The sequence below is a fragment of the Nelusetta ayraudi genome, unplaced genomic scaffold, assembly GCF_046127955.1.
Source record: "Nelusetta ayraudi isolate G7.1 ecotype Tasmania unplaced genomic scaffold, CSIRO-AGI_Nayr_v1 ptg000004l, whole genome shotgun sequence".
Classification (NCBI taxonomy): domain Eukaryota; kingdom Metazoa; phylum Chordata; class Actinopteri; order Tetraodontiformes; family Monacanthidae; genus Nelusetta; species Nelusetta ayraudi.
The window spans coordinates 5,235,101-5,251,650 of NW_027466054.1; the positions used below are offsets into that span (position 1 = coordinate 5,235,101).

General features: G+C 42.4%; 3 protein-coding genes across 5 annotated transcripts; 2 read left to right on the plus strand and 1 right to left on the minus strand.

The window, feature by feature from the left end:
* Positions 1 to 265: 265 nt before the first annotated feature.
* On the plus strand, positions 266 to 7,296 carry ugdh (UDP-glucose 6-dehydrogenase). 3 transcript variants are annotated; one of them, XM_076030294.1, is made up of 12 exons: positions 266 to 493; positions 1,586 to 1,747; positions 2,175 to 2,276; positions 2,371 to 2,571; positions 2,977 to 3,174; positions 3,635 to 3,782; positions 3,891 to 3,985; positions 4,076 to 4,206; positions 4,645 to 4,784; positions 5,063 to 5,154; positions 5,509 to 5,619; positions 5,730 to 7,296. In XM_076030294.1, exons 2-12 carry the CDS (start codon positions 1,586 to 1,588, stop codon positions 5,808 to 5,810), a joined length of 1,461 nt encoding a protein of 486 aa, XP_075886409.1. In that variant the 5' UTR covers positions 266 to 493; the 3' UTR covers positions 5,811 to 7,296. The 3 variants fall into 3 exon arrangements, with proteins under 3 accessions (XP_075886409.1, XP_075886420.1, XP_075886399.1); XM_076030305.1 differs by lacking the exon at positions 266 to 493 and adding an exon at positions 561 to 716 and having other exon boundaries at positions 1,595 to 1,747; XM_076030284.1 differs by lacking the exon at positions 266 to 493 and adding an exon at positions 710 to 825.
* Positions 7,297 to 7,435: 139 nt separating this feature from the next.
* lias (lipoic acid synthetase) lies at positions 7,436 to 11,838 on the minus strand. The gene is made up of 11 exons (XM_076030318.1): positions 11,680 to 11,838; positions 11,243 to 11,418; positions 10,303 to 10,396; positions 10,007 to 10,087; positions 9,760 to 9,916; positions 9,519 to 9,576; positions 9,294 to 9,422; positions 8,928 to 9,073; positions 8,768 to 8,838; positions 8,582 to 8,693; positions 7,436 to 8,069 (listed from the first exon to the last, which is right to left on the minus strand). Exons 1-11 carry the CDS (start codon positions 11,761 to 11,763, stop codon positions 8,008 to 8,010), a joined length of 1,170 nt encoding a protein of 389 aa, XP_075886433.1. The 5' UTR covers positions 11,764 to 11,838; the 3' UTR covers positions 7,436 to 8,007.
* A 1,090-nt stretch (positions 11,839 to 12,928) lies between these two features.
* Positions 12,929 to 16,310, plus strand: rpl9 (ribosomal protein L9). Its single transcript, XM_076030584.1, has 7 exons — positions 12,929 to 13,084; positions 13,201 to 13,316; positions 13,991 to 14,086; positions 14,293 to 14,425; positions 14,793 to 14,873; positions 15,548 to 15,679; positions 16,152 to 16,310. The coding sequence occupies exons 1-6, from the start codon at positions 13,039 to 13,041 to the stop codon at positions 15,652 to 15,654; spliced, it is 579 nt and encodes a 192-aa protein (XP_075886699.1). The 5' UTR covers positions 12,929 to 13,038; the 3' UTR covers positions 15,655 to 15,679; positions 16,152 to 16,310.
* The last annotated feature ends 240 nt before the right edge of the window (positions 16,311 to 16,550 follow it).

The window sequence follows — 16,550 nt, forward strand, 5'->3', positions numbered from 1 at the left end:
TTTGATTCCACAATAAATGCCAGTGATCTCCTGCAGAAATGCGTCTTGACGTTCTCAGGTGAAAATGGAGGGGAACTTTTAAGTAGCCATTATCATTTAGAAATATTATTTTAAAATATTCAGATGTCCATTCAAACTGGTTAAGAAATCAATTTTAAAAATGCTGAGTTATTTAGTTATATTACGCTGTCACTTTCATGAGCTTTCGAGCGCTACATCAAAAATTGAATTTTACTTCGAAAGTATCAACCGGAAACTTGTCACGGGCCAGGAGGAGACTGGCTGGGACAGTATAAATACTGCAAGAAAAGTTGTAAGAAAATCTGATTCTGTGAATCTGCTCGCAGTGCACAACGTTAGTTTGAGCATTTACAACACTGCCAGTTTAACATAACAGTTCCGGAACTGACGACCGTTTCAACAGGACACTCGACAGAGAGGCTAACCATAATCTGCGCATCCCTGAAGTCCCGCGGCTGTCGACTTGGCAAAGGTAATGAAACGTTAGCTCGCCGTAGCTAACGGGCTAGTTGCCTCAACACTGACGCCCATTCATTCGCCTCCCGCAGAGAAGTCGCTGCCTCGGATGTGTTAAACATAACTGTGATACTGTTAATGTGTAACCTTACGTTACCGAGCGATAGTCGTGGGTGGAGGTTGGTTGAAGTGACTTGGGTTGTTTTGGCACTAGGCTCTCGGTGTTAAAGGGGAGTTTCGTTGCTGTTAGACGTGGCTTGGATGCCATGAAAGGGTCTTTTATACTCCGGCAGGCTGCGACGGTGCGACTGGGGCTGCAGCCTGTTGGAAAGGCGATGTGGCAGGATGGTAATGGTCGAACACTTTTCTTTCGGGACTGAGCCCCGGCGATAGTACCAGCTCTGGAGCAGAGCAGGTCATCGCCGGGCGAAGACACGTTTGAAATCGCAATGTTTCTTCACTATTCTTATAGTTCGCCGTCCGCCGTTTTCCTCTGCTCTGGGGTGTTATGAAGTGGCTGCAAACTCGGATTCATCTCACCATATTTGTCAGGGGACCGGGCGGGGGGGAAACCAAATTAGTTTAACAAACGGCATACTAATATGGTTCTAAGGGAGTCAATGGATTTGAGCAGACTTTCAAAATCAAACCAAGATCTGCAAATGAAAAATCAAGATGTATCACATCTGCACCAGCCTGTCAGAACAAGGCTAATCACAGTACTTATGATCACCATGCTCCGATTGAGACCCTCATGGGATTAATGTTTAGAGGTTGATTAAGGCAAAGCATTTTTACAACCCAGGTTCATCAGCACGGGGATTAATAAGTCAGCTAATGTCAGCTAAAGGCATTAGCTGTTGACAGAAATATGAGTGTTATCAACTCAATCTCTCTACAGCGAAGTCCAGTTGGACTAAAGGTTAATACACCCCCCACCCCGACCCCCTTGTAAAAAAACAAACAAACAAAACAAACAAACAGGACACTGTAATTGAACTTCTGCATTCACCACTTACTGTTATAACGTTTAATCACATCTTGATTTAGTTGATCTATTCCCTTGTGTTTGATCGCGTTTTCGCTAGCCCATGTCTTCGTTTTTCAGATGTTTGAGATAAAGCGAATCTGCTGTATCGGCGCTGGGTACGTGGGTGGCCCAACGTGCAGCGTGATTGCGCATATGTGTCCAGGGATCACGGTGACCGTGGTGGACATCAACGAGTCTCGCATCAAAGCCTGGAATTCAGACCCTCTGCCCATCTACGAGGTATCGTATCTTAAAATCTTTTTTGAATATGTGTATTGCATTCCAATTGGGCATTCTGTAGGGAAAGCAATGGGAGTTGGCTTGAAGACCGGCCCTGTTTCATTTCGCAACCTAATTATAGTGTTGAAATAGTAACATACCCGGCCCCAGCCACTTTAAATCATAACTTTAACGCGGCCTTAAAGGAGCACAAATGGCTTCCAGACGGCTCTGCGTCAGCATTACATCATCTTGACTTGCACAGAAAAAAGGAGGGTTGTCACTGCTTCTTGTGGCAAAGGGCAAATGTTGAGAAGTTGCCTTGCATTTATCACTGACTGAGACACATTTGCTCTTTGCTTCCACTGACACGCCCTTCCCAACTCGCTTCCCCCCCCCCCCCCCCCCTTACTGCGCTCCCTGCCCTCTCCCTCCTCCTCCTCCACAGCCGGGCCTCAAGGAGGTGGTTGAATCATGCCGGGGCAGAAATTTGTTCTTCTCCACAGATATTGACTCAGCCATCAAGGATGCCGACCTCGTTTTCATCTCTGTGAGTCCGCGTCCACGTCATGACAATTAGCTGTCGGACCGCCTTTTAACCATAGCTGTGAATTAATCGAGACGTGTGAACTAATCCGTCCCAGGTGAACACACCCACAAAGACCTATGGGATGGGGAAGGGTCGCGCTGCCGACCTCAAGTTCATTGAGGCGTGTGCCCGGCGGATCGTCGAGGTGTCTGACGGCTACAAGATTGTCACGGAGAAGAGCACCGTCCCCGTCCGGGCTGCCGAGAGCATCCGGAGAATATTCGATGCCAACACCAAGCCCAGCCTCAACCTCCACGTGAGTGTCACTTCTGGATAGTGGAACTCTGGCTATTTGTTCTGTTGCTTTGTTTTTTCTTTAGTGTTTAAAAAATAATTTAGTGTTTACAAAAAAAAAAAAAAATCATAAACACCACAAAGAATAAAACTTCACAACCAAGAATCGAAATAAATGAAAACCATTACATTTCTTTCACTCTTGAAAATATACATTAAACCAACACAACCAAGGGATCAATCAGTCTTTCAAAAGCAAAATAAGTCACAAAAACACAACCATAGAATTCAGTTCCCAGTTCAGTTTTTTTCAGCACACAAAAAATGAGGGAAAAAATGTGAACAGCTCAAAGCGGAAATACAGCAACATCTCAGGGGATCATTACAAAAGTCACTCATCTGTTCACTGTTTTTGTTGTCTGTCTAGGTCCTGTCCAACCCAGAGTTCCTGGCTGAAGGAACGGCGGTGCGGGATCTGAAAGAGCCCGACCGTGTTCTGATCGGCGGGGACGAAACCGCCGAAGGTCAGATGGCCATCAAGGCGCTGTGCGCCGTGTACGAACACTGGGTCCCCAAAGAGCGAATCATCACCACCAACACGTGGTCCTCCGAGCTCTCCAAGCTGGTGAGTGTTGGGAAACTTCAACCCTAACGTCGGTATTACTGCATCATGCTGCTCTCAAATCCCGACAACCAAAACTGACGCTCCCTCTTCCTTCCCATAATAAAAGAAAGTTAGCTTTTTTATAACAGCTCTGAATTTGGCAGGAATGAAACCTAATTTGAAAGCAAAATCGGAAATTAAACATTTGTTGAAGCTCAGATTTCACGTCCTAATGCCTTTTGACATCACCGTCTATGACTGCAGTTTTCTTAATCTGATTGTTTATTTTAAGCTTTTGTATCCTGTCGCTTTTTGGGTAATATCAGCAAATGGGTCACTTGTTCCTCAGATTTATGTACACGAGGTGGTATTGCAGTCTAATAACACATGATTGATGGTTCCTTTTTTTCTACTGTAGAGGACAAAGAACTTAGACTTTCAAAGAAAAACAGAAAACAAAACATGGTGTGTGTCTGTGCAGGCGGCAAATGCATTCCTGGCGCAGCGAATCAGCAGCATCAACAGCATCAGCGCCCTGTGCGAGGCCACCGGGGCCGACGTGGAGGAAGTCGCCAAGGCCATTGGCATGGACCAGAGGATTGGCAGCAAGTTCCTCAAGGCCAGCGTAGGTAAGTGGCAAACCCCCCTAAATAGCTGAGCCCACGCTCAGAGTGAGAGTGTGGGAGGCCGGCCCAGTGTTGCCCTCTGCAGTGATGTTCCTCTGACCTGCTGCTCAGGATTCGGCGGGAGCTGTTTCCAGAAGGACGTGCTGAACCTGGTCTACCTCTGTGAGGCCCTCAACCTGCCGGAAGTTGCCTCTTACTGGCAGCAGGTCAGACGCAGCAAAAGTACTTCCCTTTTTAGAAAAAAAACACTGCATTTACACTGGGTGCATGTCGTCTCTCTGTGTCCTTTCAATCAGGTGATTGATATGAACGAATACCAGAGGCGCCGGTTCGCCTGCAGGATTATTGATTGCCTCTTCAACACCGTCACCGGCAAAAAGATTGCTCTGCTCGGCTTCTCATTCAAGAAGGACACGGGCGACACAAGGTGGGTCTCATTCCTTACTTACTTACTTCTTCTGCCACATTATCCGGGGTCAGGTCGCGGGGGCAGCAGCCTTAGCAGAGATGCCCAGACCTCCCTGGCCCCAGTCACCTCCTCCAGCTCATACGGTGGGACCCCAAGGCGTTCCCAGGCCAGCCGGGGGACATAGTCCCTCCAGCGTGTCCTGGGTCTTCCCCGAGGCCTCCTCCTCCATTCCTTATATACTGCAACCTCAACAACATCTGTTTGCTTTTTGGTTTTCTTTCCCTCCAGAAGTTCAAGTCAATAATTCACCTGCCAGCACATTTACAAGTCCTGCTTTCATTCGTCCTCCTTGTTGTGTAATCGTTGCACACTTTACCCTATATTATCAACAAGCGAGCTGCCCTGTGGCACACATCCAGCCTGACACAAGAATGTGTGTTTGTGCAACTGTTGCAGGGAGTCTTCCAGCATCTACATCTCCAAGTATCTTATGGACGAGGGGGCGAAGCTGTTTATCTACGACCCCAAGGTTCTCAAAGAACAGATTATTTATGACCTGTCTCAACCCAGCATCTCCGAGGACAACCCGGACAGAGGTGCGTCTGTGTTACGCACGCATGTGTGCGTATGCATGTATGCTTGTGCCCATCTTTTTTTTTTTTTTTTTTTAAACCAATTTTTATAAGCAGCGCTTTAAGTCTCGGTGACAAATGTATACAATTTTGCTCTTGTTTTAATTGCACCACTAACTTGTGACATCAATATATTTAATCTAGGCTGAGCTGTCACCTTTGCTCGGTGCTGACTTTGATGCGAGCCTGTGTGAAGTGATCTCGATCTGACATGGAAACATGGCTTGTTTGTCTTTTTTTAGTGTCAGATCTGGTGACCATTGTCTCGGACCCCTATGAGGCTTGCCAGGGTGCACACGCACTGGTCATCTGCACTGAGTGGGACATGTTTAAGGTCAGTGGCTTCAGTAGACCCCTCCCCTATTGTTTTTTTTTCTTTTTTTTTTACAGCTCGTCTCATCAAAAGTACTTGCATTTTTGCAGTGAAGTTGATTGAATATGTTTATCTATCAAATCTGAGTATATATCTGGCCACTGGATATTAGGCCACTTCCACCATTTTGGTAACGCCACACAGACCTTCAAGTTTGTTGCCGTTTGTCAGGATTAATTTGTTGAGATAATGTTTGCAACTGTCCGTCCTTCATCCCCCTGCATAGCTCAACAAACTTGCAAACTCTGCAACGCTTTTGTTGCCACTATGTGTGTCGACACCTACATCGTCTAATAGTATCTATTTCCACCACAGGAACTGGACTATGAAACAATTTACAAAAAGATGCTGAAGCCGGCCTTCATATTTGATGGCCGTAGGGTCCTGGACCACCTTCACTCCAACCTCCATAGCATCGGCTTCCATGTAAGCCATCTGACAAAGATGCACCAGACACAGCAGCGTACTACACTTTGGAGCACTCTTGTTTACCTTCCTTTTTTTTTTTAAATTTAATGTATGATTTCTACCTGCAGATTGAGACCATTGGAAAGAAAGTGACGGCTACTAGGATCCCCTACAGTGCGGAACCGCAGACCAAGAAAGCCAAAGCCTAAAACGCTCGGTTTCTTTCTCCACACTACACTGCACATTCCTCTCTTCGCCTTTTCATGCGGCCCAGCTTGCGTAGGTTTGAAGCATTTATATGGTTAAATATTAACCGAAAATGACACATGTTGATTAAGACACCGATATGAACACACATTTCTGTTCTTTTTAATCCAAATATTTTTTATTAAAAATGTTTTCCTCAAATATATAATGCTGTCAACAGGTCCTTACAAAGGTGTGTCAGGATATGTACATGTTTATGCAAAGAATTTAAACATTTATAAAAAGGAAGGGTAAGGTCCATATGCATCTGTCACGTCACGTCACTCCCATAGTCCGTAGGCCGTTGGGGCACTTTGATGATTCAACTGTTATTCGCCATGTCTTTCGATCATAGGGTTCTCTGCATTCGAGTCACAGTAAAAAAAGAAAAAAAAGAAAAAAGAAGTGTACACTGCATGTAGAACGCATGGTAATACATGCTACTCAAAGCAAAATTTAACCCACCGCTTGCCACTGCCAGTGTATTACAACATCCAGAACCTGGTTTGCTTCCAAGACTTCAGTCCAACATTTACGTAGACAGGGGCACAACCAGAACATTTGAATAAAGGAAGCCTCAGCAGACTTGCACCTTAAACAATGTAGACTATCCTCTGAATACATTTGGGATCATTTCACTCTGGAGATATGAGCCCTGTGTACTAACTTTAAATTGAATCGGACAGGGAGAGAATGAGTTAACTAGTTTGAGTATGTCAGACCAGGTGCCTTTGGACAGAGAGAAACCAAGGTCTTCCTCCCATGCTGCTTTGAGTTTGTTTGTAGATGTGCATCCGATATCTGGTATAATGTTATCTAGGTTGTTAATAAGTCTTTTCTTATATTATTGAGAGCGAGGATTGTATCAACAATGCTATTGTGCGATGAGATTGACAATCTAGGAAACTGAGGAAGAATAAAGTGCCTTAAAAAAAAAAATCAGTTTTAGGGAGGGAAAACTTCTCACTTAATTGCTCAAAAGATGTCATTAAATAAACAATACCCTTCCAATGCCATTACTGAAAAACAGGGTCCCAAAAAGGCTGGTGTTAAGAGGTAATCAGACATAACAATAATAATAATGACATAATTGGTATAGAGAGCAGTTTAATCCATGATGTAAACATTGTACCAAAACCAAAATATTCCAATTCAGAGACTAAGTAGGCACATTCCACACGGTCATATGCTTTCTCTGCATCGACACTAACGATACACTCTGGTCCTTGTCTAATTTTTTTAATCAAAACTTTCTTTCTAAACTTAAGTATTTACTGTAAAATCAAGTATTGTATATTAAGTATTGTATTTTTATACATCTTTTTTTTTTTTAAAAATCACTTGAAAAATCACTTAAAAATGATGTGTCTATCAGTGTTTTATTCTCTGTACCAGTGACTCATTTTATACAAATTACCAATATGCAATAAAATGTGACGTACCTCCTTATTTTGTATGCATCCAGTTATTTTCAAACCCACAGATCAATGTGTAAATAAAAAAAAAACATTTCTTTCTTTTTACATTTTATTTTAAATATAAATATACATTTAAAATCTGGTAATCAGTTCAGTAGATGAAAAACATCTTTATCAGAGGCTGTTAAAAAAAAAAAAAAATCAGTTGGAGATGTTAATGTTTTTCCTTCAATTACTCTGAATGTGCCAACATGATTAAATGTCATAACAAGTTTGAAAATGATCCTGAATCCTTTGCAAGTTCTGTCACTACCACCAGGAAAAACGGGAACTCTCTATGACATTGTTAGCCCTTAAGCTACTTCCATCAAAGGGCTCAGACGCAGGGCTGGGGTCAGAGGTCAGGTCAGACCCTGAGGGCTGGGTGGATGCTGGTTCGCCATCCCCACTAAGATCACACACTGTACCGACAGCAGGTTGGATGTTTTATAGGCAGCAGTGGGAGTCTTGAGCCCAGTTGTCTACATGCCTCGACCTGCTTTTTCTCTCACCCTCCCCCACAACATTTAGGTACACGGCTGACCAGAAGGAAATGGAAATGTGAAATAAAATTACCAGATTGTGAAAACATTCCATCTAGCGTAACAGGTTACTTGCTTGCGTGTATTGTGCTAAGTGTGTTTTCATGTTCTGCAGATAAAGGAGTAATGCTGTGACATTAAGCGATTTAGTTTGGGGACTTTCACTCGGCTTGTGTGGCCTCTGCCTTTCTCTTCTCCAGCAGATTCTTCAGGAAGAACTCGCCTGTTAACAGAAAAGCAAAGGATTAGCTTTAGAGGCTTCATCTAGTTTTCTACTGCATTTGTTAAATTGTGCTACTTTGTAAAAATAGAAATGGTGCCTTATATTTCTCTTCCATTAGTTTTCTCACTTGGAAGGACTGTTGTAGCTGAGTTTGATGTCATTTTTTTTTCTTCCTTCTAACTTTTCAAGGCTTTTACGAAAAAAGAAAAAATACTCTTGATATTTGTAGTTGGATTTGGAAAATTTGTTTCTGCTGCTGAGAATTGAAAGCATTTGTTTGACCAGATAACAGACCTGAGAAATATTCTGCCAATGCACCGTTGGCCTTCCAACATGTTTTCTTAAACAATGTTACTGTCAATGTTATAGCCTTTTGTTTCTCTGTTGTTGTTTTTTTTTTAAAGTACTTAATATATTGTTTTTGCAGTTAAACGTTTTAGAATCAACGAGAGGGCTTTCCACCAATCTGTACATTCAAACTGTACAGCTGGAACATAAAGCTGTTGACTCACCAGCTTTGTAAGAGGATCGCACCAGCGGCCCACTGGCAGTGTAGACAAAGCCCATATCATTCCCCATCTTCTCCCAGTGGGCAAACCTTTCTGGGGTGACGTACTCCTCCACCTTAATCCAAAACACATGTTTCACTCACTGCCTGCATTCATTTCCAAACCTGCAAAACTGTTTCAGATTCTCACCTTTAGGTGGCGCTTGGTGGGCTGCATGTACTGGCCCAGTGTGAGGCAGTCCACTCCTGCCTCTCGCAGCTCTAGAGAAGGTTTCACAGAAGCATGTTCAACATGCTGTGCTCACTAAAACAATATATAATTTATGGGCACTATGTGTGATTGTACACACCTGTCATGGTGCTGAGTATTTGTTGGTCAGTCTCTCCCAGTCCCAGCATGATGGAGGTCTTGGTAAGCACTGTGGGGTTGACGGTTTTAGCGTGCTTCAGGACGCTCAGAGACTGGTCAATGTTTGCTCTGGGGTCCCGCACATGTCTGGAAAAAGAGAGATGATACCTTAAAAAAAATGTGACGGTAGCTAATAGTCAAATCACCAAAGATCTTGCTCATGACTTCCCCCTTGTGGCAGAAATAAGCTATGCACTAGAAAGCGCTAATAATAACTGAAAAATAATAATGGAAAGGCGTAGTAGTAACTACTACTCTAAGTAAAAAATAATAACAATAAATTATCATCATCATCATCCAAAAGTACCTTTGTAGCTCTCGCACTGTTTCCACATTGTGGGCGTACACATCTAACCCCGACAGTGCAATCTTCTCAACGGCTGCCAGGTCACCGCGAAAATCAGGGGTCAGACACTCCACCAGGATCTGGGGGCCCCTACATGAGGGTGAGCAGAAGTTATGCCATAGTTAAAGCGTTTTACGATGATGCTGAGAAACCACTTGTAAACCAAGATGGGATAGAAGATTCTACCTTTCCTTCAGGATGGAGACTGTTCTGGCAATGTGCTCGGCTCCTCCATCAGCAATATCTGTCAAGATGAAGGCAAGAGTAGCTTCAGCTCAACTCATCATAGCAACTCCTGCCATTTTCTTTTTATTTATTGATTTAATGTGCAACAGGACAATACAGCGTCATGGACAGACAGACAGCGAGTGAATGACGAACAACAACATTAATGGGGGGAGAACAGCTTTCACGTAAACTCTGTTACCATCTCTGTCAACTGAGGTGAGAACCACATAGTCCAGGCCCCAGTCGGCGATAGCCTTGGCCGTGTTGAAGGGCTCGTTTGGGTCCAGAGGTGGAGGCTGACGGGCCGTCTTAACTGAGCAGAACCTGCACCCACGGGTGCACGTGTCTCCCATTAGCTATGTGCGGCACAGAGAGCGAGGAGGATGTCAATAACTGAGAGCATGTAGGGAGTTGGAATCAGTGTAACAAGTCGTCCTCAGTGTTACCATGATGGTTGCTGTGGCTGTAGCATACTCTCCACCTCCCCAGCACTCCCCAATGTTCGGGCACCGAGCCTCCTCACACACCTGCGAGTGAAGAACAGGGTGGATTTGAATGCAAAAGAACTGCCACCTTTCAACCCAGGGAACTTTGGGATTAATAGATATACTAACTTGTGAAAACTATTCACTTTTCTCTCTGAAAAAACATTTGAGGATAAAAAAAGAAATATGTCTCCCACATGCCTTGTGTCTCGCATGAAGAGTCAGTCAGCCATGGCCGTTCTTTATGGTGTACTTACAGTGTGAAGGTTCAGGTTTCTCAGAGTGTTCTTCAGTCGGTTGTAGTTTTTCCCAATGGGGATCTCCGTCTTGAGCCATGGGGGAAGTCGCAGCCTGTCACAGCAGCAGCAGAAGGGAACATCAAATGTAACAGGTGGAGATGCTATGTACACCATGCATCACAAATCACTGAGTGATACAGAAACTAACTCGTAACCATAAAACAACCAATCACTACTGGATAACGTCAACAATTCTAACGTAGAAAGGAAAATGTTCTGTATCACTTGACCATAAAGTAGTCCAAAAAAACCCAAAACAGACTAACATAACATTATTATACACGTACAGTAGAAGACCTAACGACAGATCCTCTAGTCTGTGAACTGACCTATACTGAGACAAGGTACTATAGGAAAAAGGTGCTACATACAGCTCTTATTGTTTTTCATCCTGTGATTTGCTGAGCAAATTATATACTGTCACCAGAATACAGAAACAACATTTAAACAAATCACCTAATTGCCCTTTTCTTTCACCACTGGCATAATGGGAAACACATGCCGGTGTAGTACAGCCGTAATCCAATTCTTTAATTCTTCCTTTGGTTAATATGCTCAGGATGTACATCTTCTGTGATCTTAAGAGTCTAATAATAAAGTCTAGTCTAGACACGTATAGCAAAGAAACACCATCATATCAGACAGTCAGTGAGGAATTTGCCCTTCCACACTGCAGCTATCAGATAAACAACTGCGACTCTGAATTCCCGTCCTTCTGTTTGCCAGAAAAGACACTTTAACCAAGCGGGTTAAACTCCGTCTACTGTGACAGCTTAGATTCATTTTTCTTTCTTTCTTTTTGGAACCTTCCTAAATGCACTCCATGATCACATTAGGAAGCGTCCCTGTTGATGAAGCTCCTCTATCGTATCCCTGCTCCCCGCAGCCACGGCCTCACCTCTCTCCTTTCTCCCTCTTCAGGTTGCCTCTGTATTCTGCCCACTTGCTTTTCTCGGACAAATCTCCTGAGATGAAGTCCTGCAGATCAGGCCCGTCGTCCCCCAGCGACTCCCTCTTGCTGGCAGCTCTGTCCGGAGAGGACTTTGCGGCCGTCGTCACACTGCAGGTGTAACTCTGTTTGGAAACATGCTTGTCACATGGGGACCTTTCTTCTTGGTCACACTGTTGCGTACAGCGCACGTCGTCATTGCTTTTACGAATCAGCCGGCAAAAGTAAAAATGTTTAGAATGTAGCTTTTGCACAACATCCACTTTAGTTTAATTAGAAAATGTACGTCACGTTACCCCGGGCCCCGTTTTAGCCTTACGACAGCGATTAAACTCCCAGGAGATCACACAAACACTGATACCAAAATGTTTGTTGTAGATACTTACGTGTGTCACGCATCTTGGAGCCAGCCAAATGTGGTGAGAGAAGAAACGTCCTGCAATGACACAATTTTGCTTGAGTAGCGCCATGACTTTAGCCAACAAGCCACCGTCTTTGGCAACAAGCGTCGGCGAGCGGCTGCTTTAGTCTGGCGTTACGTTCAACATACCTTTGAAAAATCGAAAAATTGACATTTTTTTGCTCAATAACAATTGGTATACGAGATAAAAAAATAAATAAATAAATAAATAAAAAATATAGAAACATTTAGAGGTGGAAATACCTGTTTTTGTTTAAGTTTACAATCCTTTGTGTTTAATATTTAAAAGTCGAAAAAAAATTGTACGGAACTATTTCATGGTACTGTGAAAACAGCACAATGTGAGATCAAAGTAATTGCAATATCATTTCATTCTCAGGAGATCTTTTTCTCTTCAACCGAATCGATCCCATTTACGACTTGAATGAATTTCAGTATATTGTAGAAATATTGAACACAGAGCAGCATGCTCACATGTTATGTTGTGGCATGACCATTTTAACGAACTTAATACTGCAAAAGCATTACCCCAAAAATAAACGTATTGATCATTACAAAAGTTTGAAACAAACAAAAAAAACAACAACAACAACACAAAAACACAAAAACAAAAGCAAAAAACAATTTAAGTACGTGACGAATGTTAACCATCACTCGATCGATTCTTAATGTCTGGCGTAGGCACGTACGTGCGCTACAACTGCGTCGTGACGTCCTACCTTCCTCCTTTCCTCTGCTACCGGCGAGGTGAGGATAGCTAATGTTGGACCGTGCACCCTATCTAAGTCCATCTTTTTAATTTAAACATGTTATCGACTCGGCATTTGACTGTCAGATGCACACAATATAAGTTTTCACCGCAGGCGTTGTATTTTGTTTCAGTTGATCAAATTTGTTATAGAAAACGTTAGTTGTTTCACCAGCGTACTGTGGATGTGTCTCAGGGCCGACATTTCGGCTCTCTGTACAGAGGCCGCAGTTGGTATTATCGTCACATACCAGCAATGCATTTTCCTGAGCTGTTTGTGAATAACTGTTGTGTATGGGTTATGGTTGATTAATTTTTGAACCGCTCTCTGGCAACTCGTGTGCGTGATCTCGACGTAGCGTTCTATAAGCAGCTGTGCTAATGCTAGTTGTCATAGTGGAGTTTTACTGAACGCTTATGCTCAAGTAAACAGAGCTCAGTTGTTGTGACTGACGCTCGTAGACTTATTGTTAAATAATATTGGTATAACCGTGTGTGGGATACCACAACCGACGTAGACTATGCCTAAAAGTGACGGAGATAATTTACAGTCTTGTACCGTTTCCCCTCCATAGAATGAAGACCATTCTCAGCAGTCAGACTGTCGACGTTCCCGACAATGGTAAGTGGGGAATTTATTGCAGCTCATTAAATCTGAATTTAACTCATTTTGCTAGAATGGGACTATGCAATTATGCCATCTTATTTAAAATGTGTTTTTCTGTGTGTTCGCAACAGTCGAGGTGAAGTTGAAAGGGCGGACAGTGACTGTCAAGGGGCCCCGTGGAAAACTCGTGAGGGAGTTCAGCCACATCAACTTGGAGCTCAGCCTTCTGGGCAAGAAGCAGAAAAAGGTACAAGGTGTTAGAGTCGCTCAGTAAAATCTGCTTACACTTGTAAGTTGTGTGTTATTGTAATGTTTGAAACGGATTAATCCTTCAACATCTACGATGCAGTGTGTGGACTGATAGTGAATGTTGAGTTAGTTCTCAATACTTTGTGTCTCTGGACACTTTCAAAATGTGAAATTGAATTTCTGAAAATCTTACATTTGGAGGGAGTTTTAAACAAAAAGTTTCCCAAACAACAATTTTAACTTTGTAAAAGCAGTGTTCTGAAATTTTCATGCAGGGTGTGTAAATGGCTACAAAATCTTTGTCAAGTGAAACCAGTGTGCTGGGCTTTATCCTTGTGTTCATCATCTTTATATTAAGTGTAGATGACTTGGATAGATGGATAGATGTGCAAACTGGGAAACTACACTGTTGCAGCACTAAAAAAAAAAAAAAAAAAAAAAAACAGTCCAAAAAATAAACTATACAGTTGTTAGAAAAGCATTGAAACCAATATATGTACAGCAAACAACCAAAGCAGACGTGCAAAGAAAGTCAAATTGTGCAGAGGAGCAAGATTTTTTTTTATATAATAGTATGGCGCTATATAATAGTGCCATTGAGTTCAGGAAAAATGGATATGTGTCAGTTTGTGTTCTATTTAATAATGTGAGCTTCTGTGATGTCTCCCTTAGCTCCGTGTGGACAAGTGGTGGGGCAACAGGAAGGAGCTGGCCACAGTCCGCACCATCTGCAGCCATGTCCAGAACATGATCAAGGGAGTGACGTTGGTGAGAGAATTTCACCGTTTCACTCGTGCTTTCAGTTTGCAGTTAGCCCTCTACCTGCCCTTGCTCGAGCATTGATGGGGAGATTATTGTATTTTCCCAGGCGGGATTCTTTTGTGTGACCGTGCAGCCATACAGCAGGTCATTGTTGAAAGAACAATTTCCCTGCTTTTGCTGCTTTTGCTCATTGCCTCTGTCTTTGACTGCAGGGATTCCGCTACAAAATGCGTTCCGTATACGCCCATTTCCCCATCAACGTTGTCATCCAGGAGACCGGCGCCATGGTGGAAATCAGGAACTTCCTGGGAGAGAAGTACATTCGCCGCGTCCGAATGAGAGCTGGTGAGACAAGATGCTGAAACTAAATCAACACTTAATTGCTTTGTCTGCTTTGTCAGAAATGGTTAACTGAGGGAACAATTGACTTTATAAAGTATGAAAACATATCTGCTTTTCTTCAACGTTTCAAAATGTTCATAGCTTGAATATGGTAAGTTGGGGATAAATTTGCAGCAAGGATTTTGTAATTTTTCTGAATATTTTTAATTGAAATGATAACAAAATGCATTTGAGACTAAATCCCAGCTGTGTTTTTTTTCCACCCATCTTTATGGACAATTCAATGCAATAAACAGAATTAAAGCTATTAAAACAACCGTGCAACCGTAACCATGCAACAAACCCTTAAAATGATTTGTCTCTGTTCTAGGTGTGAACTGTGCTCTGTCAGCTGGCCAGAAAGATGAGCTGATTCTGGAGGGCAACGACATTGAATTGGTCTCCAACTCAGGTATGTTCATTATTTACATGTGTTTTTTCAACTCTTCTTCTACCTCAATCTAAAAAGATGCAAACTTTTGAATTTAAAAGATTTGGCTTAGTGAATCCAGAGAAATACTCACTTCAAACATGAGGTGAAAAAAAATCCTGAGTCAGTGTTGTTGGAAGAGGGCTGGTACCTCCCCAATAGACCCGACCCAGTAGTGATAGCTGTCTGCTGTGTTGTTGTTCATATGGGGTTTATATCCTTTTTGCTTGTGTAGTCTCATCCATCCCTCTAAACTTTATATTCCCCCGAGTTAGCATTACATCTTAAGCATTCATGATCATACACAGTGCTGTGATATTATTGTGAAGCTGTACCTGCCAATCCAGGGTCATTTTATAAACGATGATCAGCGTTGTATCTCTTATATGAAGTAAGACAAAAAAGATTTGTAATCGTACCATAGCTTGCATTCCTTTATCTGCACCTCCCTGACCACTGTTGGATAGGAAGTAAACCCCCCTTCCTACTGTAGTGGAACCTCGCCTCATTCTTCTTAACAATTGTAAGAACAGTTAAAAACAAGCCCCTACCTTGTGATGTGAACCTTGCCACTGTTCCCTCCTTTTGTTCCTGCCTCCTTTGTGATTAGTAACTAGTACTGACTGTGATGTGTTCTCCCTCCTCCCCTTTTCCAGCTGCTCTGATCCAACAGGCAACCACAGTCAAAAATAAGGATATCAGAAAATTCTTGGACGGTATCTACGTTTCTGAGAAGGGAACTGTAGTTGAACCAGAACAGTAAAGCCTAACATCCTAAGCTCTTCGAGGTTAGACCACGCTGACGAAGCCTTGCTCTTTTATGTCTTTTATGAATGTTTCTTGTGTGTCATAGCTGTGTAAGAAGTTCTTTTTCCCCAAAGATGCCCTCTTTTTCTTAATTTGTGTGATAATTGACTTGGTATTTACAGATTTAAACTTTCTGCAACAAAACTCATTTTAATTGTCAGACATAAGGTTGTTGTATTAAAATAATCCATTTGAATAAATTCAACATTTATTTTTCTGATAACTTTAATTCTCATAGTTTAATGGGTTATATTAAATATGTGTGCCCTTTTGCACCATTGTCCTGTTAAATCAGGACATAATAAGAGATTTAAAAAGTTTCTATGCAGTCATCCCTCATCAAAGTAAACTTAATTTTTCTGTCAAAAACAATCTGGATACCTACATTTGGGCGACAAATGACTTGGTGTTACCAGAACCTCTCCTTACATTTGGTTTATTTTTGTTTTTCAGCGGCCTTAATCCAGCAGGCCACCACGGTCAGGAAGAAGGACATCAGGAAGTTCTTGGATGGTATCTATGTCTGCGAGAAGACCACTGTGGTGGATCAAGAAGTTGAATAAATGTCCATGTCCTGCGATGACCAATAAAATTACCAACTTTTCCAATTAATCGATCTTTTGGGTTCTTGATTTACCTATATCCATTTTCTGTGTCACTACTGGAATGAATTGCATAACTCAAATTTAACCAAATTGGATGAACTGACGTGTAACGTGCCTTTATAGAACAAATCTAAATTCAAAGGGTTATATCCTCACCCATGCAATAAAATATTTTATTCCTTAGTTATGATTGTATAGGGTTGAGGGGACAGGATTTCCTTTTAGGCCCAGAGTCTAAGCCTACTAA

Coding starts and splice junctions, on each gene's coding strand:
- ugdh (XM_076030284.1), top strand. Junction 2,572..2,976: donor AGCCCAGCCTCAACCTCCAC/GTGAGTGTCACT, acceptor TTGTCTGTCTAG/GTCCTGTCCAACCCAGAGTT. Junction 3,986..4,075: donor TTGCCTCTTACTGGCAGCAG/GTCAGACGCAGC, acceptor CCTTTCAATCAG/GTGATTGATATGAACGAATA.
- lias (XM_076030318.1), bottom strand. CDS start 11,763: ATGGCGCTACTCAAGCAAAATTGTGTCATTGCAGGACGTTTCTTCTCT. Junction 9,423..9,518: donor GTCTCCATCCTGAAGGAAAG/GTAGAATCTTCT, acceptor ACCCTCATGTAG/GGGCCCCCAGATCCTGGTGG. Junction 8,839..8,927: donor AATACTCAGCACCATGACAG/GTGTGTACAATC, acceptor AACCTTCTCTAG/AGCTGCGAGAGGCAGGAGTG.
- rpl9 (XM_076030584.1), top strand. CDS start 13,039: ATGAAGACCATTCTCAGCAGTCAGACTGTCGACGTTCCCGACAATG. Junction 13,085..13,200: donor TGTCGACGTTCCCGACAATG/GTAAGTGGGGAA, acceptor TGTTCGCAACAG/TCGAGGTGAAGTTGAAAGGG. Junction 14,087..14,292: donor TGATCAAGGGAGTGACGTTG/GTGAGAGAATTT, acceptor CTTTGACTGCAG/GGATTCCGCTACAAAATGCG.